Raw genomic sequence first — 24,767 nt, forward strand, 5'->3', positions numbered from 1 at the left:
ACAATTGAAGAAGAAGACCCGTTAACATAATTTCCATACAAACCAAATGGGAATCCTCGTCACTCATCCTCGTTTTATATATCGTCTGAAATAATGTTAAATCTAAAAACCACTTTACCAAAAATAGTTCGGCTCGTTCCTTCCAGAACAGGACTCAACTCAAAGAGACAGGCCTACTCAGTATTTTAGGGGAATTAAACAACTTTGGTGCAAACATCACGAATCGTAAAAACTATTATTACACTTTCTGATATCAGCACTTTTTTTCTTTTGTTACTTCCAAATAAGCAATAAATGAATAAATAAACTGAGTGACGCGTCACCCCTCCCTTCCATGCTATTACAGCATTCGCAGGGATTTATGGGTTTTACGATGCAGTGCATCTCTCTTCCCACAGAGGGCGCTCCGAGAACAGAAAATAAAGCCTGGAGCGCGGAGGAGAAACAAAGAGCGACGCTTCGATCGCCTGCGTCAGGTCGCATGCTTTGCGTTTGAAACAGGTTCTCTCAGTAAAAACCCAGAGATGGGACATGGGAAAATCACATACTTCTATCATATTGTCTGGAAACGCAAATATTACTTAGAAGTCAATTAAGACCCAGATTTGCCTTATATTTAAAGTCCCCCATCTGATATAAATACAACTACTTTTATATCTACACCACTTTTTAAAAAGTAATGTAAATGTGCACTGGGGTATATTAATAAATGCAACTTAACTAACAAAGAAATTGGTGTGAAAATTAACCAGAAACATATTTTTTTTAATAATATGTGAAAACGCGTGAAGATAAACAAGTTTAGTAATAAGACGAGTGCCACTGAACACATGGAGCTTTGTGAAAATACAAACCCGAAGCTGAGTATACGTAAATATACTCTCACTGTCCCTACAACGTAGACTATTGTATTTAAACGCTCACTAAACTACAGGATTCATGCTCACTGACTTATTTAACTGCATTTATAACTGGTTCCGGCTACACCGCCGGAATATTAGAGTTGTTTAATATACGCGAAGTGTTTCTTTAAATCAGCCTACATTATAATTTCTCAAAAACCACAGTGGGTGTCTTTTCCTCCGCATGTAAGGTAGGAAATTCTGATGCCGAAAACGCGGAGCGCGTGAAAGGCGAACAAAAGACAAACTTCTGAAGGAAGAACAAAAACGTGGATTAAAGTAATGTTTCAGATATTACCATAAATTACCATAGTGCAATTATTAAGGCCTATAAAATAGTATTTATAAGTTTAAAAAGATTTAGTCATGCTTTTAAAACATAGCGTACTCTCCCAAAGCAAAGGGTCTCTGTGTTATTATGAGTAATAATAAATGTGGCGAAATGAAAGAACATAAAACACAAACGATTAACGCTTCAATAACGGCAATTTATAGCAGTGACTTGGAAGCTTTCTTGCTCGTTCTTTCTTCATTTTGCATTTCTGCTTCTTTATGAAGCATAGGACAGATTGTAACGAATTATCCTTACTTTAAGTTCCAGTGCAGGGTTACCATGCGTCAACACAAGGCATGTCTTTGCAAGTGTAAAGTGAAAAACAAGTGAAGTAACAGGTAAAGATAAGTATCATAACCAGGCAGTAATGCATGTAAAGCATTCTCTTTATAAAGAATATTTATTGCACTATAGTCAAGGCGTGTTCAATTGTTATTTTCACTCTTTCTTTTTCGGCGGAGGGGGGGATGCTCTTAATCCTAACGGTCGGCAGGAGAGCTTTATGTAGATGTTGGATCTTAATTGTATGTGGAGGACGGCCCTGCTCGCCGCCCAATAAAAAAGAACCGACGGCGACACCTGGATATAAACACGGGAAGGTTCCCAAAATCCTAATCAGAAATCTGCTGAAAAAGCCTAAGACGCATCTGCTATGACTTCCAGTGAGATTGAGCTGCCCGGTGAAGTGAAGACGGACGCGACGGCGCTGATGGCGTCGCTGCAGCTGATGCCTTCGCCGGTGACCAACCCGGAGATCAAACACACCAAGGTTTGTGCTCTAACTTTACAGTCGGCTATTTTAATTCATATTTTTGTTGTTTTTCCATGTGGTTTTTTTTTTATCCACTGTCGTTATGCTATTCAATTCTGTTACTTGTCTTATATGTTGTGACGCGCAAATTAGTACTTTTGTGATTTAACGAAGAGTACTTTAAAACAATAAAAAGTATAACCATCGCCGGGATGCATATTAAGCAAAGTTGCCAGCGCTGTGTAGTTGAATTGACTCTTGCACATTCAACAGTATCAATTAAACAGAAACAACACATAGAAAGAAATAACACAAATGTAAACGTAATTCTGCAGCCAGGTGTCTTTCAAATGGCCGGTTTACACCGAAAGCTTGTGTCACACAGTTCTTCTTTATTGGGGTTTAAGATTAATCTGCGTGAATTACCAGCGGTATCACGTTGGTCTTTGACAGTTATTAAATATATTTATTTTTCTCCCGTTTTAAATGTAAGTACCTGTCTGTCGCACAGTTGAGGGGTTTTGTATGAAGTGTCAGACTTTCACCAAAGAAAATCGGCGTCAGAGTCCCAGCGGCGTAGTTGGGCGGCGCGTCCCCGCGGTGATGCTGCTACCGGGACGGCCGGCGCGTCCCCGCAGTGATGCTGCTGCCGGGGCGGCCGGCGCGTCCCCGCGCTCGTGCACTGCAGGTGCCTCCTGCACAGGTTAAAACCTGGAATTGCAGACGCACCGCAAAATATTGTTCATAGGCTGCAATCGCGGAACCGGATGCATACTTATAAACTTCAATTAGGTGGTCGCCAGTACCGTAATGAGGTATTTTGAAGTTGCAAATCATACTACAACCACTACTGACGATTGCCTACTGCTATACACGAGTATATTTTGTTAGAAGCAAGTATTTCCCGTTGGAGTTAAGACTGTGTCTCCGCAAGCGTTCCTCAGATTTATTTTCCGGTATTATTTAGGATATATAAAGATTTTGACACTGACTAAAACACAAGAACAGATCAGTCATAAAAACAGTAATTTATTCTAGTTTAATGTGTGTTAGAATAAATAAAGTCATAAAAAATAAACAGTATAACATCAGGCCACAAAAATCTAGCTGTACAAACCGCGTTGCTGCATGTGAGCCTCGGTTTTCAATCTCACGCCTCAGCTGCAAAATTCCTAAAACTTCAAAATTAACTTAAAAGGAAGCTTGGGATTCAACAATAATGCACAGACAGGTGCAAAGTTTGGTGTCCAAGAGTGAAAAAGGGAACCTTTCGAGCTGCACTGGACTCGCGTTTAGTGGGATACCACAGGCAGACCTTCAACACACGCAGCTTCTCCAGTTTAAATTCCACAGGCTGCTTTTGGGACCAGAAGCATTTGGGAATGTCAGTGAAGCATTTGGGAATGTCAGTGCTGTGCTGTGAGGCCGACACAGGCCTTAGTGCTCGTCCCACTGCAGACAGGGCACCGCTGTGGGGTTTCCCTCACTTCCGCGCAGGGCAGACATGCGACACCTGTTTCTGAAGCATGAAAAAATTAAAGTTTTCCTAAGGCTCGCTCTGCATGCACTGTCGACTAGCTCTCCTGCTCCCATCCGTGCTTCTATCCTCTTCACACCCAAGGTATTTTTCCAAAAGAATGAACGACAAGAGTAAGCACCAGTGATGACTTTGTGAATGAATCCCCTGGAATTTAGGCATCTGGCTAATCCAGGGTCTCGGCCTGCATTTACGTCTGTATGGCAGGAGGAGGACAATTTATGGATGGCTTAACTATTCCTTAAACCTTTTTTTTTTTACACCCAGCTCCCACTGTCAGCACTTTAGCACCTGGCAGAATAAACAGGAACAATGGTACAGGGCACCGTAAATCAATTAAGGAGGACCAAGACCAATCACCAAAGACCAAGACCAAGACCTCCAACTGGATAATAGAGGGCAGATGTGTGAAAGAAAACACATAATCAGTTTCACTGTTGCTTAAGCTGAGGATTCCATAAACATGTGATTTATCCCCGATAATTAAGGAAAGTTTTTGGGAAAGAAAATGTAAATGATTAAATTATTACCTACGACTGCCCTATCCACCAGGTAGCTTGTATAAGCAGGATTATCTATCAACACAATATTAAAGACTTTTAAGAAAGACTTTATTAAAGAATTTTAAGAAACACAGATTTTGTTTTGGCCAAATGTGGGTCGCACTCTTTCTATAACGACTTTGAGACTGATATCTGATTTCCCCAGTTAGCTGCTATCTGAATATCATTGTTTGCATGGGCAAATATACAAGTATCTGTGTCTAGTGTCACCTGTACCAGTCTGGCCATAAAATCTGTAGTCGAAGCCGTGCTTACATTAGCATGGGGGGGGGGGGGGGGGCAGATCTCCTTTTGCACAGGGCGCCCCAAACTACTCTCCTCGCCACTTGAGCAAGTGGACAGCTGTTTGTCTTAAACGGCACTCAGGGCGAAGAGCTGGGATGCTGAACCTGGAATAAAAACAATCTCTTTGACTGGCCTCAGGAGAGAGTGGCCGTAGCTAAAGGGGATCCTGGTCTGGGCCGATCGCTCTGCCGCGGAAGCCGTAAATCAGCCGCCCCTGATGGCTATTTATTGATGTTTTTCACTTTTTGTGGAGAAGAGGAACAGAAGAGGAGCGACTATGGGTCACTGAGTTCCACGCGTTTAAGGTAATTAATACAAGCCTTTCTCAGGCCGCTGGTGGGCATTATCTCGTCCAGGCTGGACTTTAGAGGTCTTCAGTGACAGTTTGTGATTCCACCAAACGCCTAAGAAAATAAGTCCCGGTCTACATTTGAGGGTGCTGAGAGTGGGAGCGTAAGGGCTGGTACGTGGTGATATATGCCAATGACGCTTTGCTATTCAGTTCAAAAAAGATGTTAGATCAATATTTTTTCACTGATACGTGTTCATGTGAAAATCCTGCCAGGGTCGCATCACACGCCCACGGTTCCTCCCTGCCCCGCTGCCCTGGCAAGTAAGTCTGAGGTAAATGTTCAACCCAAGCGCTGTGGGCCAGATCCCGCCGAGTTAACTGATAAGCTGGCCTGGACAGCAGAATGAAGTCATCCAGACCAGCGATTCTGGAAGGAATTTGGGCTGTGACTCAAAATTGGTTTAATTTTCAACTTGAGGAACATGAGAAAGGTTAGAGAAAAATAAGATTCGTAAACCCTGATAGTTTGTAGGGTACAGTTCCCGAGATCTTCACAGCCATCTGTCCACGTGGTGCAAAACTTTTATGTCCATCAGCGTAACCATCAGCTTCTAGGCTTTTGAGTTCCAGACACTGCGATCAAGTTTGCCCTGACAAGTTACTTTATGATAGCTGTGTGGTGTAAGATGGTTGGAAAGCAAGTGTTTTTTGGGACAAAATAATATGCATGCATGTTTTTTCTGCGATGTTCTATTGTTAGAAATCCTAAGAGCAGTGAGGGAGAACCGGACCGTTTAGCTCATTCTGGCATCCTGAAGATACGTCTCATCTGTGCCATCTGTTGGGGCTGTAATGTTCAATCGCTGCCAGTGGTTTCCAATACCCTACCTACTACTGGTATATTCAGCTATCCAAACAGGCAGTGGAAAGCAGCTGACAATTCAATAGGATTTCAACTTCAGGATTGGCCTGGAACAGCAGGACAGAGTTATGGAGGAACTGGAGAGCACAGACAGTGCACCATTAAACCCCTGTCTCCCATTTAACATCAGTCAGTGTTACAGCCATTACTAACAGCACCTCTAGGGGTGACCGCAGAATCTAAAATTTTAAATATCAATTCAGAAGGAAATCTTCAGACTGAGAGTCTCAAACGTTGCGCTCCAGACCAGCTATTGTTACCAGTTTCACCAGTATGACTGCTCTGGTTTGCAAGCTGCTGATCCTATCCAGAGTTTCCCAGCTACAAACTAGGGTTCTCCAGCAACAGGTCAAACAGCATGCAGGGTAAGACCCTTTCACCACTGACCTACGACACCACCCAGAACCAAGACAAACAGGGACTGCAGAATAACTCAGCATGCAAATGGCACTATTAATCTCCCTTATGTTTGGAAAATGCCCCAGATTGAATTATACATTTTGCTTCCTGTACTGTAGTTCTGAATGAAACATCCAAAGCCTTTATTAACATATAAACAATGAACTGTCCTTATGTACATATAGTATGGGGCTGTGGCAACCTATACTGTGATGCAGTAAAGGGTTGATGAAGCCTGGGCATGTTCAAGTACATTCAGGAACATGCACATTACTCTGCTTTACTCAGCCTTACTATCATTTTAGATGTCTTGCTCGCTGCCTTACTGCACAAACTATTTACTTTGGACATACAAACAAAAACAAATCCTGGGATAGACTTCTTCCCCAGAAACGTTTCCCCCCACGCCAAGCAGACAGTCTCCCTCGCAAGTGGAGAACTGCTGCCCTTTATTATTGGGGAACAGAGTAAACAAGCATTTCTGATGACTCCGTCTGGCAGTGAATGACGTCGGGCTGCCTCTGCCCCGTCCGTGTTTAGCGTGATGCCCTGGGAGTAAGACTTCTGTCCTGTGCCCTGCGTCTTAGCGATTCCAAATGGAAGGTATGAGAACTTCTGCCTGATTGGCTTCTCTTCGTGTCAGACTTTTTGCAGCTGTTTGCGGCCTACATTTGAAAGTGGGCTTTTCTTTTGAAGAACGACATGAGCGCGAAGACAGGCACTTGGCTACCGGGCCTCCAGCTGCACTATACGGCCTGGTCCGTTCTGCGGCGCTGTAGTGCTCTAGTCCAGTTTTGCTTGCCGCACTAAAAAACATTGTACTTCAAGATTACAGATCTATGTGAAAGAGAAGACTTCTGAAAGTCCTTTATTCCAGAAAACGCTTGTTTTTAAATGTAGTAGTATGAGCATCTCCTACCCCTGAAACGAGAGGCATCATAGTGTATGAATGTCAAGGGAGTTAGGTAGCCGAGAGAGAAAAAGTAGGTACGGTTTTTATTTGTTCCTGGAAACAACTGTGTCCACTATTGTTCTGTAGCTCCAAACTATCAGAGGCTACACTACTCCTTCCACCAGTGACCTGTCAGTGGCTCTCTGTGCATGTCTGAGGCTGGATTTAGGCAGGTTCCACACAGAAGAAACAGTCAAGTAACGACCAGCCCAGACAACTGTCTAGAAATTGCAGGAAAATCTGCCTGTGTTATAAGCAGATAGACAGGTTTCCACTACACACTGATGTTTGTCCATTTCTTCGGGCTTTTTCTTGCCATTGAAAAATAGATGTCTGGCAGTTCTAAGGGGGTTTATTTACCAGGAACCTGAAACTTGCTCCCAGCAGTGTATGTGTTTGTAGCATGTGAGGGATCCGTTATCTGCAGGGCCTTCTGCTGCCAGCAGCTGCTAAGGTCTGTGTCAGAGGAGGGTATGAAACCACGACTGGCACATCTGCAATTCCCAAAGAGCAGCGTGTTTATCAATCTCTACGCCTGAATTCCTCAAAGCCTTTTTACACCATAAACAAAAGCAGACTGACCATATCTTGTGTTCTTTGTTGCGCTTCATGGCTTTGTCTGATAACCCCGGCGCAGTGAGATGGGAAGGCTGCAGAGTTTTACTCGCAGGGACAGAGTAAAGGGAAGGACCCTGAATGTGTACAAGTACGAGGCAGGTCAAAGCAACACTTGTGGGACTGGAGCGTTTTTACTGTGTATGGTGCCAAAGGCCTGTTATGTCTGTTTAAATGACGGAACTAGAGCAGTTTCAGGGGGTGGGTGGTAAAGGGGGGATTTGACCTCTGGTATTTTGCACTTTTAGCTCCATTCCTTTTTTATTAAGAAAAAAACATATTAAAAGAAATCTCAAGAATTGATTTACTACACAAGCTTGTCCCCTTAATCAAGTTCCTCAATAGGGGAAAACAAAAGCTTCAAGTTCACATTGGCTGCACAAAGCCGCGGCTGATGATTGTATTTCATCAGCCGTGATTTAGGTGGCGGTCTCATCCACTGTGCCCCTTGTTTGGGGAGACATGTGAGCAGGGTTACGTCGGGCTCACGGCTCCCCATGCTCCCAGTCTTCCCCGGCTGCCAGCTCTTCGGGGGACTGCCCCTGATTTAAGGTGGTCCACAACAGCGCACCCTATAAATTAAAAAACTAATTCTATACTCTCTGGGGCTTTCTGACTCCTGAGTGGGTTTCTGGGGTCACCGGAGCCACCGAGACTTTTACAAAGTGCCCGTAATGAGAACGAGATTAAAGGCGGCGCGGGGCTGATGGCTGGATCATCCGCGAGGAACATCGGAGTCTGTTTGTTGTCAGTGCAAAAGCAGAAGGTCTAGCATTGATTAGCCAGCCATAAATCTAAGCCAGGCTATGAATATGGTAGGAATGTGTTACAGAGTGGTACCGGCTGATACTGCATCCCTAAACCTTCTCATATGTTGCTGACCAGCTCAGGACAAAGCAGACTGGCTGGGAGAGCAACTGCTGGAAAGGAGCTGCCTCAAATCCCAGCCCAGCCACTGGTAATTTACACCCACTTCAAATAAAACACCCCAGGTTTACTACCAATTAAATGGTACTTACAGTTTCCTGTGAACATAAACCAAGATGAGTAATAATCCAAACTAGCCAGTAGCGAGCAAGGATCTGTTATCGGCCTATCAGTGAGCGCTTCTGATTTCACTACACCTTCAAAATGCGTGAAGCGAGGAGCTAAAGCGAAGGGAGGTGTTTTAAACAGCTGATACGTCAGCTAGAGACACGGGGGCTGTGGAGCAGAAGTTACTGCAGGGACGACTGGCTCAGTCATGCCGCACGATAACTTTCTCACGCAGATATCCGATGTATACGCACAAAGACCAAAACATGGCCTTTCTCTCCTTTCTTTCGTCATTGTTACCAAACATAAAAACCGTAAACCTAAGAATCCGCCATAGCTGTTAAACGCTTGGCTGCCTCTGATGGACTGCAGAGATCAGATATATCACGTGTTTTACAGTCTCATAAAGCGAGTTGTGATGTTGTCAAACGTGTGTTTGAGCGGCTGGGGGGAGGGGGGCGGGTGATCACCCTGCGATTTCTCCTTCACCCGGATGTTACTGGGGCGCTTGAGCTAAGACTCCAAAGCTCAGTCTCCCGTCACCCTCGGTTAGGCTGAGCCCCTTCACCGCGGCGGATTCCTCTGAGCCTCCATCCATTTCAGCAAGCTAATTGTCCTTATCTGGGAAACGAGGTCCAGCATCAGTCGGCCTGAACACGCTGCTTTAGACTGTAATGAAAGCTGCAGAAATCTGTCCCAGGTCCCTCGGAGTTTGTGGGCCAATGGCCGCAAACATAAATGCAGTGTATTGGTTTTGCATATTATTAGAGGAATGTATGGAAGCTCTGATCTGACATCACTTTAAAACAAGGGAATGAAGCCCTTTGGAGAGGCTATAAGGAGGTATCTATGGCTGTGGGCACCATGGCTATAAATGTACTCTGGCTTGGGGGGGGGCAAGGGTATATCCATCCCTCCATCCATCTATCTTCGAACCATTTATCTTGGGTGGGGGGGCAATATTGTGTTGGCCAATAATTTATGCTTTTATGTTTTGCATATTTTTCTGTTACAGGCGCCCACAGTTGCCTCATTGTCTAGTATGTTTCAGCCTGGACCTAATTTGTATGAGGGAGGGAAATTTCCAATTAAAAAAAAAAACATCAAAGACACTACAGCAAATTCCATTCTCCCTCCTGAATTCCCCCCCCCCCACCCACTTCCATTCCCCTCAAAGGTGCCAGTTCTCCATAATTAAAAGCTAAAGAATAAAGGCAGTAAATGTGACCAAACAGAAGAACCAAGCAGCACATTTTATTTTCATTCATATATCTTACAAAATACCCTGATTTTTCTTAAAGCTGCACTTGTAAGCGGTAGAGGAGATGCTGCTGTCGGACTCTGGTGCCGGAAAATTAGCCTGAATCGCTTCAGTAAGCATGCAGCTGGTAAACACATTACGTGTAAAGTTCTGAGCTCTGGATTAGATCAGTTTACGGCGCAAGAGCGCATGGCATGACATTCTGACTGGTGTGCGCTATATTTCAGGGATACCACAAGTATTTTATTTAAACTCTTTCTGCAGATATTCATAAATAACGAGTGGCAAGCCTCAGAAAGCGGAAAGGTGTTTCCTGTATACAACCCTGCTAATGGAGAGATGATCTGTGAAGTTCAAGAGGCCGATAAGGTAACATCTTCATGTCTGTGAGCATCCTTTAACCTGCCCATCCTGTGTATGACTTTCTGCAGCCTCTCCCCTAAAATCAGTCACGAAAAAAAATGACTCACCTCACCTTCACAGTCCAGCATGCCGATAGCAGATAAGAACACTGATGTGGGTGATATAAACAGAGAATGTTCTGGCAAAACTCTACAGCTGCAGGGGCATGGAAGCTCATCTGATTTCCAGTAAAGCAAAGTTAAGAAACGTAACAGAGACTCTCCACAGGCCGACGTGGACAAGGCGGTCCAGGCCGCCCGCCTGGCGTTCTCACTGGGCTCTGTGTGGCGAAAAATGGATGCTTCGGAGCGTGGGAGGCTGCTGTCCAAACTAGCGGACCTCGTCGAGAGGGACAGCACTTATCTCGCCGTAAGCATTGCCACACACTCACGAATCCTCATTTCCTGCTTAATCGCGTCAAGATGCAGTAGAAGGTCATTGTTACAGTCTGTTTAGTTACTCAGCCTGTCAAAGTCATTTAACAGTGTGTTCATTTAGATACAATTACTCATCAATGTGTAAAAACTATTAAATGTTATTTCCACAGCCCTACAATGTGCCTTAAAAGCTCGCAATAATCTCTTCATGTTCTTTCACGGACACTTTAGCTCCTTGCAAAGACTGAGAAGTGCTATTTGTCTATCTTTAGAGCATTTAGCAGCTAAAAGTGACACTTCTCTGCCCTACTATCCTCAGTAAAGCTGCCTCTCTCCCACGTGCTAAACACCGGTGTGCCCAGGTGGCTGGGCTCAGTTTGTAGTGTAAATGGTTTTTTAATGGGAAAGGCTGAGTTTAACACACATGCTCCCAGTGCTAATGACAGCTGGTGTACGGGAAATATAAAAGGAGATTGTAGCAAGGTTGGTGTTGCATGAAAACCTTTCATTCCGTTCCTGAAGACACATGCACATGCGTTTAATACAATCTGGGGCTAAGGAGAGACAATTAAAAACAAAAGCAGGATGACTAATGCATTTTAGAGCCAACTGAAAATATTCTTGACCGATGAGAGAGATATGAATTTCTTGACCCGGAATTTGTGAATTTACCTGCAACAAGGCGACCAATAAACAGTGTAATAAGGAAAAGTTCTGAAGAATAGATTAAGATCTGAGGTGGACAGTCCACCACAGCATTGTCAGAGGATTATATTTCCGTCTTGACAAGGTATAAACACACCGGTGTTCCAGCAATGTTGAATTAGACCTGTGAGAGTCTGCAGAGATCCAGATGTTTCTGATACCTCCAAAGCATCCGTCTTTCCCTGCGTAACCAAGAACCTTCAAGTCTTTTTACAGCTTGCATATTTCTCAACCGCTGCTCATTTACACCCCCCACCCCTAACAGACACTGGAGTCGCTGGACAGTGGGAAGCCTTTTCTCTCTACTTTCTATGTGGACCTTCAGGGCACAATTAAAACTCTACGATACTTCGCTGGATGGGCGGACAAGATCCACGGCCAAACCATTCCCATGGGTACGTTTAACGCGGTTCACTCATCGCGGGATCAGTCGATTATTTAGGTGGTAACTAACAATGGTCGGTGTCATCCGAGGTTAGTCCATGCTTTTACTTTATGGTGAGAGTGGAGCAGAGATGCCCTTTAAGATCAGAAAGGGGTATGGGGGGGGGGGGGAAATTTGGGGTCATTCTTAGGGAAGAATGCAGAAGATGTGATGAGTAAGTAAACAGACGTGCTCCCAAACTGGTAATAAATCTGAGTGCGAATGGCTACCCTCCTGTTGGGGGCCCCCACCAAAGAAGTGCAGACAAAGAGGATGGGGGTGGGGAGGTCCTGAGCAGCTTGGCTAGTTTAAAGGAATTCCCAGCAAGTCGGAAGTGATGTAATCTGTGATGTCACAACACGGCCTTTGATCGGTGCTTGCGGAACAGACGGGTGTTTAGCTGAATGTATTGAATATTATAGGATGGGACCATTTATTCCTCTTCCGTGTCCATAAAATGAGCTGAAATGCTGTAGGTGGGTGGTGAACAGAAAGCATTGTGCCTAGCGGAGCAGCCCCCCCCCCCCCCATTCACCATCTATGTTACATCTTGTGATTGTTTGCTTGATTTGTCTCCTACACGTACCGTGACAGTCCCAGCACAAAGAAAGACGTTACTTAGTAAGGACGGGAGAACGTCAGCAGGGTTTCTGTCTGACCACCAGAGGAGATGCAGAGTGGTGCTGCCCTTGAATGTGACCCAGCCTCGGAGCTCCACCTTACTGAGTATTTGTTAAATCAGCTGGGGCCTGTGCTGTCCGCCTCTCCCGCTACTTTCGTCATGCATAAGGAATGGGCCTGGCAGCAGCCCACTTGGAGGGGACTGTTCCTGCTTTATTCTCTTTTTACTGAATTATTCCTCAGTCACCTGTGTTTGTTTTCCATCAATGCAAATTCTTGCTTTTCATATTTTTGACTTAGGATTAGCTTTCAAAGGCCCGGGCTGTTTTTATAGTTGTTTCTTCATTGCAGACAGAGAAGGGAGAAGAGTAAGTCTGAGCAAACAGTATGGAGGAGCTTAGACGCCCCCCAGAGCTGGTGTTGCGGGGCCACTGTTCCGCTGTTAACTTGGATTCTCCCCATTTCCTTTTCATGTGGTGCCAAGCCCAACCGGACCACCAAAAACAATGGTGTTCCTCTTTGTTCATCCACAGATGGAGATTATTTTTCATTCACCAGAAATGAGCCCATCGGTGTTTGTGGACAGATTATCCCAGTAAGTCAACTTCGATCCCACACACACAAAATACAGGCTAACATGAGGAACAAACCCAGGGGCTTCAGATTTCCTCAGCGGACCTGGACCTCCAGGTGTAAGAGTTAGGTATACTATGCCCTCGGTCTGCTCTATGCCCTCGGTCTGCTCTGTGGGAGCCAGAACTTCTCTACTAGACTCTTTAAGACATGCAAGCAGAATGGTTCTTTAAACATGACTGAGTGCTATGGGATATGTGCTTTGTAAGTGTGTAACTCAGACTGAGCCTCTGCGAGTATGATCGGAAGTGTGACAGAGACCATGAGGGAAAGGAGTGCTGAGTGAGGTAGACTTGCTAAATGAGTGTTCAGTGGCAAAGCCACTCTGGAGGCTGGGCATCTGTTTAAGAGCAGAAGTGATATGGGCTCCTCAGGTGGTTCGCCATTGTAACTACGCTCTGGAATTAAAGGTAACTATGGAGCAGCCTTACCAGCAAGGCCATGCCTCTGTGCTAAGCCAGCAGAGAGAATCTCAGACCGAGAGTGAAGAATGAAGGTGGATTGGAGGGGAACGTGCGAGCACAGGAGAGCGAGGCATCGGGCATGAGCGAGGAAGACAGGGCCAGTTTGAGGACAACGTGCAAGCACACGAGAGTGAGGCATCCGGCATGAGCGAGGAAGAGAGGGCCAGTTTGAGGGCAACGTGCAAGCACACGAGAGCGAGGCATCCGGCATGAGCGAGGAAGAGAGGGCCAGTTTGAGGGCAACGTGCAAGCACACGAGAGTGAGGCATCCGGCATGAGCGAGGAAGAGAGGGCCAGTTTGAGGGCAACGTGCAAGCACACGAGAGCGAGGCATCCGGCATGAGCGAGGAAGAGAGGGCCAGTTTGAGGACAACGTGCAAGCACACGAGAGCGAGGCATCCGGCATGAGCGAGGAAGACAGGGCCAGTTTGAGGGCAACGTACGAGGACACGAGAGCGAGGCATCCGGCATGAGCGAGGAAGACAGGGCCAGTTTGAGGGCAACGTGCCAGCACACGAGAGCGAGGCATCCGGCATGAGCGAGGAAGACAGGGCCAGTTTGAGGACAACGTGCAAGCACACGAGAGCGAGGCATCCGGCATGAGCGAGGAAGAGAGGGCCAGTTTGAGGACAACGTGCAAGCACACGAGAGCGAGGCATCCGGCATGAGCGAGGAAGACTGGGCCAGTTTGAGGGCAACGTACGAGGACACGAGAGCGAGGCATCGGGCATGAGCGAGGAAGAGAGGGCCAGTTTCAGGGCAACGTGCGAGCACACGAGAGCGAGGCATCCGGCATGAGTGAGGAAGACAGGGCCAGTTTGAGGGCAACATGAGACACACGAGAGCGAGGCATCCGGCATGAGCGAGGACGAGAGGGCCAGTTTGAGGGCAACATGAGACACACGAGAGCGAGGCATCCGGCATGAGCGAGGAAGAGAGGGCCAGTTTGAGGGCAACGTGCGACACACGAGAGTGAGGCATCCGGCATGAGCGAGGAAGAGAGGGCCAGTTTGAGGGCAACGTGCGACACACGAGAGTGAGGCATCCGGCATGAGCGAGGAAGAGAGGGCCAGTTTCAGGGGAGCGTGTGAGCACACGAGAGTGAGGTGTCAGGCGTATATGAAGAAGCATGTGAGAGCTGTGCCAGTGACCAATGCCCCTCCCCCCCCCATCAACAGTGGAACTTCCCCTTGCTGATGAGTGCCTGGAAGCTGGCCCCCGCGCTCTGCTGTGGGAACACTGTGGTCATCAAGCCTGCTGAGCAAACCCCGCTCAGCTGCCTCTACTTGGGAGCTCTCGTCCATGAGGTAACACCACCCCCCCGCTGGTCCTCCGCTACTCCTCCCCTTCCTCTCTCCTCATCTTGAGGATGAAGGGCTGGGCCCCGAAACCGCTCTCTGTCTGCCGTTTAGCTTGGCACTGTGATCTCCTCTGAAGCTTGTTTCCTCTCATATTGTTTTGACAGGCTGGGTTTCCACCAGGAGTCGTCAATATTTTGCCAGGATTTGGGCCAACAGTCGGCGCCTCCATTGCCTCCCACATGGGCATAGACAAAGTAGCATTTACAGGATCCACAAAGGTAACATTTTGCCTCAAAAAGATCTCATGGTGCTCTTCTAATAGTGAAAAAGCAAAGGAACGTGTATACATCACTTACAAAATAAGTGAAATACATAATAACTCTGGTACTTCTCGTTGTGACATGTTTGGTTTGCAGGCTCTATCCACAGAAGGTTCTGGAACATTTTCCCAAACTCGTCTTTACTTGATAAACTGTTTCAAATAAAGGGTACAAAAAAAATGGAGCGAGTGGAATTAGACCGAAAGCCCTGTAGGAGTCTTTTTGAAGTGAATATGAGGCTTCCTAAAGCTGCTGTGCCCCCCCAAGCATAGAGACATCACATCAGATTCAGGCCCACCCCAGTACCTCATGTTAGAGAAACCCCCCCCCTTCTCTGCTCTGCTGGTACACTCTGTACAACTGGCGGTCACTCCACCTGCCGGAAAATGGCAACCTCTTTGCATTTCTTTTTTAATCTCATAATTAAGGGGAGACCATGTTATTAGCCTTGAGGTCAAAAAGCTGGTAAGCATTAAATGTCAGCATAGCTAGAGCATTTACGCTAGCTGGCAAAATCCTGCAGTTAGTCACAGAGATTCCATGCAATAAAACAAGCTTCATATACTTATATAACACGCATGTTTTCCACATCTTGTGAAATCCTTCACGCGTGTGTCTGTGCCCTGGTGTTTACAGTGAACCTGGGGCGGCTAGCATTCCTGACTTTACTCCAGCAACTGAGGACATGTTTACGTTCATTGTTGGGCAGACAAGGAGCAGAGTTTCTGCAGGCTCACTGATACTGAATGTGCTTTCTACAACACTTAAGAATTTGTAGACATAACAGATTGCAGATTAATGGCAACAGCTACAACACTGTAAACACAAACCTATCGTCACAGCTTTTTGGTTTAATTTACTTCCAAAGTTCTTCCACAGTATTGTCAAGCATTCTTTTCAGTAGCAAATTTGGTGCAACCTACGAAGTGCAACATTCACACTTTACTCTAGGGCAACCATGGGTCCTTTTTCCCCCAGACTTGTCTTCTTTTTTGGAACAAAACATAAAACAAAACACACCACAATTGATGGTCGTTTTCCAGTGCAACTGCAGTGTGCAACTCCAGTTAGGAAGGGCAAAGAATTCTGGTAAGAATCTGGAGATCCCTGGTTAAGGGATGCAATTAGAACAGGTTGGAACAAAGTTCTGGTGATACTTCCATCTACTGAGCCGCTCGATATAAAATAGAGTCACCATGTCAATCTCCAGGTTCCAAATTATGCAAACACACAGCAGGCCCTGCTCCTCTGAAGGTAACCATCAGCAGGTTAGAAAGCGCCCCGACCATTAATTCTGCCACCCTGTAATATGGAGCCAATTATGTGCAGAACAGTCTACCCAGCAAGCGCATGCAAATACATAGACAGTGAGTCATATGTAGCCCTCTGTTGTTTATGGAGCAAGACAGAAAATCCTGGTTCAATCAGAAGAGAATGGTTTACATGGCAAGTATATGCGTTCTCACTGTTATTGGACACTAGAGGATGGAGATGGTGGAGAAACACCACCCAAGACACATTCTCCTTTTCATCCCCAAAGAGACATTAGTGCCATTTCTCATTATCACGAAGGACAGCTATTCCGGCGTCAAGGCACTGAAGGTAGAGATTACGACAAGGAAGACCCAGCTTTTCCACTCTACCTTTCCTCAATTCAGACTTTTAGAAAGCAAAATGCCTCCATTCATCCATGTTACATGCTATGCTTCATTTAGCCCAAACATCTCTTCATGTAGGCTATGTAGTGATGTGGAGTATGACTTCCTCTTTACTCCTTTAAACACGTAATGGATGTTCCACATTTGCACATCTGGTCCTTTCTGGCCTTTGGAAGTGTTTGCTCAGGCTGCCAGCTGTCTGCCCATTCCGCTGAGCTGTTCCATCCAGAATAGTCCCAAATTACCCCCCTCAGCTGCCAGGCAAACAAGTATCCTGAGTATCCAGGCCAAACAAGTCATACTTCCTCCCCAGGTTGGGAAGCTGATCCAGGAGGCAGCTGGGAGAAGTAATCTGAAGAGAGTGACGCTGGAACTGGGAGGGAAGAACCCCAACATCATTTTTGCTGATGCAGACTGTAAGTGCCAGTGTTTGTGCACAAAACAAAGGAAATATGGTTTAGAAAATGCTAAGAAGTACACTGCTGCAAACATGTCAACTGGCAGTATCAACTGTACGTAAAGTCCAGGTGCCTCCTAACCCTCTAAACTGGTCTAGCCTCTAACTTCTGCTGGTTTCTAACACTGAGCTCCATAAATGACTCTGGTCATTTATCCTACTGCATGCTGATAATGGGGCCCACATCTCATGTTAGATATAAAATTGACAAGAAAAGGTTCAGAAAGCCATAAAAAAGAAGGATTAAAGAATCATTGATCCACACCTTGACAAATGGTGTGACAAACCCAGCTCATAATGTAGTGAGCTGCCACATGCTCTGCTATCCACCATCACACAGTCATGTACTTTGAGTCCTTAATCAATAAAGTGTTATGATATCAAAAAATTTTGTGATTATGTAATATGCGGATTCTCGTGAGGAGCAGTTGTTCAGTTGCTGAAGAACACAGGCAAACTTTGGGAGCTACAGTTTGCACCTTCTCACTCTCCTCAGTGGACGTGGCCGTGGAGCAGGCCCACCAGGGCGTCTTCTTCAACAACGGTCAGTGCTGCACTGCCGGCTCCCGCATCTACGTGGAGGAGCCCATCTACGAGGAGTTCGTACGCCGGAGCGTGGAGCGGGCCAAGAGGAGGGTGGTGGGGAGTCCGTTTGACCCCAGCACAGAGCAGGGCCCCCAGGTACTGGCCAAGGCCGAGGGGGAAATCTTTGGACGACCGTGGAGACTCTGATTTAAACAGCTTATGCTAATGAACACACATACACGCCAGCCTTTTCGCTCCATTTGGTTTGCGTTTGTTCCTTTTTCATTTTTTCCCCTGTGAGAAGCATGCAGTGACTTGTATATTAACTCTCTAAACATGGACTGTGCTACCCGCCATCTCCAGATCAGTCTGGAGCACCAGAGCCGCGTCCTGGAGCTCATCCAGAGCGGCATCAGCGAGGGAGCCAAGCTGGAGTGTGGAGGGAAAGCCCTGGGGGTGAAAGGCTTCTACATCGAGCCGACCGTGTTCTCCAACGTCTGCGACGACATGCGCTTCGCCAAGGAGGAGGTAAGGGTTAGGGGTAGGAGATTATGCTGTCTGTGAGCTTCAGCTCAGCAGCACCGGAGAGGTTGAGATGATACTAAGTCGTACACAAATTCAAAAAGTACTTGGACTGCACAAAATGTGATATTTACCCTCATAACCATGTAGAACATGAATGAAGCATCCCAACCCCTCCTCAAATGAAATCCCGCTCCCACACAATAAAAACGCCCCCATCAAATTTCCTTTAATCCCACTATACTGCTATCACACCGGATAGCCTGATCCATCTAACCCCTTTATTCTATCTTCAGTGCATTGCAACTCGATTATTGAAGCAACTCTCAAGTACTTTGATCCTGTAACCGCTTCATACTCCATGCTACAGATCTTTGGTCCAGTGCAGCAGATCATGAAGTTCAAAACCATGGAGGAGGTGATAGAGAGAGCCAACAACTCGGACTACGGGCTGACTGCGGGCGTGTTCACGAAGGACATCAGCAGAGCCATGACACTGTCCTCGGCCATACAGGCCGGAACTGTCTGGTAGGAGCTTCGAGACCCTGCATCATCACCACTGGCAAATGGCCACAGTGCTTGATAAAGCTGGCGCTTTAACTGAAAAGAAATTATAATGCAATTTTGATTCACAGCCCTTTCAGATTTGTGCAAGGGGATAATGCCGTCAGTCATTATAATTTCCTACAATATAAGCAAATTTTAAAAAGTAAAAAAAGCATTTTGGCATTGAGACCAGAGCACTATATCAAAGATAGGAAATTACTTGAATTATGACTAATGAACTAAATAAATGTACAGTCGTCTTTTCTTTTTTGCAGGATCAACTGTTATAACGCTCTTGGCACCCAGTGTCCGTTTGGTGGATTTAAGATGTCTGGCAATGGAAGAGAACTGTAAGTTATAAGAATACTAAGGATTTAAGGATACTAACACATTAGCAGGGTGCAGTGTCCTACAAAGGTGACTGAGAACTGCTACCTCAGCAGCGAAGGAGTTTATGTTAAATTATTGAAAAGAGCAGCCTGATGTTTCTAACACATTTACATTCCATTATCGTTCATTATTATTATCTGACACAGACTCAGTGTCCCCACTAACGTGCTTAGCTTAACAGAAGGATGTCCCCAGGATGACACAGTCCTTCCTGGGTTTACGTTGTTCCGAGCCGTACATCAGACAGCAGGCCGCAAGTGGAAACAGACAGTGAGAGCGCGGTGTGTGTCTGCAGGGGGAAGCACAGTCTGCGAGAGTACTCAGAGGTCAAGACGGTCACGGTAAAGCTGCTAGAGAAGAACTCCTAAGCTGCACGCTTGGAGGTGGAGGCGGCTCGCGGAGAGGTGCTCGAGTGTCCACCAGCCGTAGCAAAGCTTCTGGGACGCGAAGGACGATGCCTGCGTGCCGACGGCTCCCGCGAGCGGAGGCCTCTCTGCTGAAGCCCGCCACTTTCTGTCCACACTGGGGAGGAAGCGTGTAGGAGGAAGCGGACATTTCAAAGCACGCACACCATCGAAGGTCTTCCATGTTCTAACTGCCTTATCTGAACATTAATGCTTAATAATCCACGTTTAGGCTGCACCTAGTCTACTGTCCTTGTTAACCTCCGAAGGAAAACTGATGTAATCACTCTATCCAGTCTAATCCTGCGTATGTTTTTCCTCAAACACTTAACACTGTGCATCATCTTCTATTGATATTTAAGAAGGACGTTTCATGCCACTGTAAGGAAAACCAAGCAGAACCTCCAACACTTTATTGGGTTTCATGCAGACAGACAACATTATACTGATGTCCATTCTGCTATGTTTATACATTTATGAATGATGAAAGGATAGTAATTAAGATATAGAAAACTACTGGAGTATCGTTTCCATTAAAAACAAAAAACAAAAAGACTGTGTATATTTTCTGAGACCATAACCGGAGACCATCCCATGTTTAAAGTCCTCGATTCTGAATCTGCATCTTGGCCTTCTGTGTTTAACATGTTATCGCCCGTAAGGCTGCACAGTGGTTCCGTTTGGACACGGATCTGAGAAGCAATTTTTGGCCAGGTCCCTAAGCTGAGCACATTCTCGCTGCCTTCTCTCAGACAGCCAGAGCGATTCTGGGGCTCACAGGTAATTTCTCAATGGTGACCAAAGTCCCCTATAACTATTACAGTCCAATAAGTATCAGTGTCGTTGCAGCAGTAAAACCTAGATGGCGTAACCAAGTGCAATATAAGCCTGTGAGACAGATTCCTCCTTTTTAATGTTCCTCACTTTATTGCTCTTTGAAAGCGTTTGATGGTGCGATATATAACCAGTGGAGATCCAAGGCCATGAAGATGCCTGCGAGGAAACAGTAATCTAAATAGTCAAACGAATAAGGAAATACAACTGACATGATCAGCCCTGGCCTCCAAACACTGACAGTCTCGTGGGACTGACAGTCCCAGACACTGACAGTCTGTGGGCTTTACCAGAAAGCTTTACCGTAGGTGCTATTGTTCGCCTGAGTGAGAACGTCCACGGAGAAGTTCTTGAAGAAGAACAGCTGTGTGCGGCCTGCGCTGGAGTCCCCTGGTGCTCGCTTCACAAAAACACTGAAACTCACTCCCCCAGCAGCTGCCCTGCCCATCAGAATCCCGGGCCGAATGGGGAGGGGGGCCAACGTTCCATAACGGCGGTTCGGGGAACACGGAGTTCAGGAATAACCTCTGGACGAGGACACGGGCTTGGAAGCGTACCACAGTCTGTGTGTGTGTGTGTGTGTGTGTGTGTGTGTGTGTGGGGGGGGGGGTTCTCCATATGCTGGGGAGATACCCAGCTATCCAGGGCTCCGGTCTGAGTCTGTGTGCTCCCCACTCTCCAAGCATGGCTGCCCGGGCTGCCCTGGGCACTGAAAGAGCATCCGGAGGCTCGGAGCCGGCCGGGTTCCCAGTAACCAAAGCAGAACCATGTGGTACGTTCTGCCAGACAAAAAGCAGGCGGAGCACATGGTTACCCAGCTGCCAGGGCCTCTGGGGAGCAGCCCCTGCTCTACAGAACGGCAAAGGTAAAGGGAAGCTTCATAATGCATAAAACCTGATTTATGAAACTTTGTACATTAACACACACCAGCAGTTTTAATCAATCCGCCACACTGATAAATCTTCTCACATCATTGGTCAAGCTTTTACTGGACACATTAAGTATGATGGGCAAGTTGATTTAAACAGCCTTGGATCCCATCCAAGGTTAAGTGAAGATTCTATACCCAGCAAGATTTGAATTCCAGTTTCGGATTTATTGGGTAGAGCACTTAAGGTTTCTGATGTGTATCAGACACTAACCATTACCCCATGCCATTTTAGATGATTCATGACAAGCATTCATCCATAACCATTTATCTACAGGATAAGTTGGAGGATTCCGAATGGCTGGAAAATTGCATTAATTCACCCACGGAAATGGATCCCCACAGATTAACCCCGAGGAGACACGCTATGTCCTGATTAGCACATTTACAATGAGCACAGACAGACGAGTGCAATTAAAGAGAAATTGCAAAAGAGATTCTGGCACAGAGTCAGGAGTTAAATTTAAAAAGTTTGACACACTTTCCCTTCAATTCAGAATTCATATTTACGTGTAACTTACGCTTTTTTGTATAAAAACCATGCAAGTAAATGTTTGCTACAGGCAGTTATTAAGAAAAACAAACAAAGGAATAAAGAACAGTCTAGAATTCTGCATTAGGCTGAAACCTCCTCACCTCCACACACACCTGCCCAGATTCATGTGGCCTCTGCCAATACAATCCCCCCCACCACCATAGTAGAGTGGTATCTTCCATACCACTGGCTATCATCAGCCCGCAGGTGCCTGACAGACCTGTAGGAGGAGCTGCTGCAGCGGCTGGCTCAGACAGCCTGGCTGACTTACCACTTCCTTCCTGCAGTGGAAGGAGGCCAACTATGTTCCAGTGCTGAGGGACTCCCAGCCATCAACGGACACAACCAGAACTACAAGAGCAGACAAACAATTATATATGAGTCTGAAACAGAGTCCTTGTCAGTGAGCTCAGTAAGAGAATGAACCAGAGACTCACTTAGCGTGAAAGAATCACTTTCATTACTAAAGTCACATGTCTGCAAACAGCACAGAACCTTAGCTAAAGCGAAGGACACGCTCCTGGGAAGCGTGCCCACCTCCCGCTGCCATCCATCATCTGCACGACAAATCTCACACACACAGCTAAACTGGCAGTTAGCTTAATACTGACAGCCGGGCTAAACTGACAGCTAGCTTAATATCGACAGCCGGGCTAAACTGACAGTTAGCTTAATACTGACGGCCGGGCTAAACTGACAGTATCTTAATACCGACAACCAGGCTAAACTGACAGTTAGCTTAATACCGACAGCCGGGCTAAGCTGACAATTAGCTTAATACCGACAGCCGGGCTAAGCTGACAGTTAGCTTAATACCGACAGCCGGGCTAAGCTGACAGTTAGCTTAATACCGACAGCCGGGCTAAACTGACAGCTAGCTTAATACCGACAGCTGGGCTAAACTGAGAGCTAGCTTAATACCGACAGCTGGGCTAAACTGACAGTAAGCTTAATATCGACAGCCGGGCTAAGCTGACAGTTAGCTTAATACCGACAGCCGGGCTAAACTGACAGCTAGCTTAATACCGACAGCTGGGCTAAACTGAGAGCTAGCTTAATACCGACAGCTGGGCTAAACTGACAGTAAGCTTAATATCGACAGCCGGGGGGTAGCTACCGATTTTGGGTCCCGGTAGAAGATTTTGCCAAGTGGGGAAGTGGGTTAGCAGGAGTCCCTCTCAATAGATTTTGGCAAGTTGGTGGGAGAGATGGCCCCCTTGGTAGCCTTTGCCAAGCGGGGGCCCCTGACGAGACATTTTTGGGGCCCTGTGAATCTGCCCCTCCCAAACCCTGCTGACAGCACACAGTGAGAAATAGCGGCCAGCACTTGGTTATATCAACCCTCACTCAGCCAGAACCACTGTAGTACAAACAAACAATACCTGGACAGTTACCAGGTTACACAACCACATATTATAAGTCCTAAAACTACAAATGTAAAATCAAGGTGACTGGTAAGAAAAAGTGAATGCAAAAATGGAGAATAAAATGGATTTCACAGGATCACACAGGAGGGTGTACACAGAACGGGAAACATGACACCGCCCAACAAACACACACACAAAATACTCAGATACTCAGAAAAAAAGACAGATGGAGGAGCACAACAATGTAACAAAGACAGTCACATGGTAAACTGAGTCCCCTTCATTCTTTCAATGTTACGTCTCCCACTTCTGCCCAAAGTTGGGCCCCAAACTGCCCAGTGGGATTTCTCTCGAAGACAGGAAACAGGAGTCTCACCGCATGTGGGGGGGAATTTATTCTTTTTTTTATTACGTCGTGTCAGATAAGACATCGACTGATGCGAGTTGGAGATGCGTGTCGTGCCTGGTGTTATAGCAGAAACTCCGGAGCCTGCTGTATTTTTGGATAAAACCACAGAGAAGCGCCTGATGGATATATTTAAGGGGCATTGATAGTGATCAATATAGACGTTCAGGCAGGGGCTTCAGGATAAGGCAGGGGGTCAGGACAGGCAGGGGGTCAGGACAGGCAGGGGGATTAGGGCAGGCAGGGGGATCAGGACAGGCAGGGGGATCAGGACAGGAAGGGGGATCAGGACAGGCAGCGGGATCAGGATAGGAAGGGGGATCAGGACAGGAAGGGGGATCAGGACAGGCAGGGGGATCAGGACAGGCAGGGGGATCAGGGCAGGCAGGGGGATCAGGACAGGAAGGGGGATCAGGGCAGGCAGGGGGATCAGGATAGGAAGGGGGATCAGGACAGGCAGGGGGATCAGGACAGGCAGGGGGTCAGGACAGGCAGGGGGATCAGGACAGGCAGCGGGATCAGGATAGGAAGGGGGATCAGGACAGGCAGGGGGATCAGGACAGGCAGGGGGTCAGGACAGGCAGTGGGATCAGGACAGGCAGGGGGATAAGGACAGGAAGGGGATCAGGACAGGCAGGCGGTCAGGACAGGCAGGGGGCCAGGACAGGCAGCGGGATCAGGACAGGCAGGAGGATCAGGACAGGCAGCGGGATCAGGACAGGAAGGGGGATCAGGACAGGCAGGGGGATCAGGACAGGAAGAGGGTCAGGACAGGCAGGCGGTCAGGACAGGCAGGGGGCCAGGACAGGAAGAGAGTCAGGACAGGAAGAGAGTCAGGACAGGCAGGGGGCCAGGACAGGCAGTGGGATCAGGACAGGCAGGGGATCAGGACAGGCAGGGGATCAGGACAGGCAGTGGGATCAGGACAGGAAGGGGATCAGGACAGGAAGGGGATCAGGACAGGCAGGCGGTCAGGATAGGAAGAGGGTCAGGACAGGCAGGGGGTCAGGACAGGCAGGGGGCCAGGACAGGCAGGGGGATCAGGACAGGCAGGGGGTCAGAACAGGAAGGGGGATCAGGACAGGCAGGGGGATCAGGGC

The 24,767-nt window shown here is 47.0% G+C and overlaps 2 protein-coding genes across 5 annotated transcripts in view; one reads left to right on the plus strand and one right to left on the minus strand.

The window, feature by feature from the left end:
* The window catches only part of lipca (lipase, hepatic a), a 47,683-nt gene that overhangs the window by 17,662 nt on the left and 5,254 nt on the right, over positions 1-24,767 (minus strand). The gene's annotated exons all lie outside the window — the stretch shown is intronic.
* On the plus strand, positions 1,138-20,150 carry LOC125706311 (retinal dehydrogenase 2-like). Of its 4 annotated transcripts, none has more exons than XM_048972956.1 (14): positions 1,138-1,181; positions 1,900-2,005; positions 10,113-10,217; positions 10,479-10,619; positions 11,598-11,727; positions 12,911-12,972; positions 14,653-14,781; positions 14,940-15,053; positions 17,067-17,169; positions 17,707-17,891; positions 18,099-18,263; positions 18,628-18,785; positions 19,079-19,153; positions 19,489-20,150. In XM_048972956.1, the coding sequence occupies exons 2-14, from the start codon at positions 1,946-1,948 to the stop codon at positions 19,559-19,561; spliced, it is 1,500 nt and encodes a 499-aa protein (XP_048828913.1). In that variant the 5' UTR covers positions 1,138-1,181; positions 1,900-1,945; the 3' UTR covers positions 19,562-20,150. The 4 variants fall into 4 exon arrangements, with proteins under 4 accessions (XP_048828913.1, XP_048828912.1, XP_048828911.1 ...); XM_048972955.1 differs by lacking the exon at positions 1,138-1,181 and adding an exon at positions 1,454-1,574; XM_048972954.1 differs by lacking the exon at positions 1,138-1,181 and having other exon boundaries at positions 1,695-2,005.

The sequence above is a fragment of the Brienomyrus brachyistius genome, chromosome 13 (assembly GCF_023856365.1).
Source record: "Brienomyrus brachyistius isolate T26 chromosome 13, BBRACH_0.4, whole genome shotgun sequence".
In the NCBI taxonomy this organism is placed as follows: domain Eukaryota; kingdom Metazoa; phylum Chordata; class Actinopteri; order Osteoglossiformes; family Mormyridae; genus Brienomyrus; species Brienomyrus brachyistius.

Bases quoted from the DNA above. Each gene is read 5' to 3' on its own strand.
- LOC125706311 (XM_048972954.1), top strand. From the start codon at position 1,889: ATGACTTCCAGTGAGATTGAGCTGCCCGGTGAAGTGAAGACGGACGCG. The intron at 10,620-11,597 runs GTAAGCATTGCC...CACCCCTAACAG, and splicing joins GGGACAGCACTTATCTCGCC to ACACTGGAGTCGCTGGACAG. The intron at 14,782-14,939 runs GTAACACCACCC...TTGTTTTGACAG, and splicing joins TGGGAGCTCTCGTCCATGAG to GCTGGGTTTCCACCAGGAGT.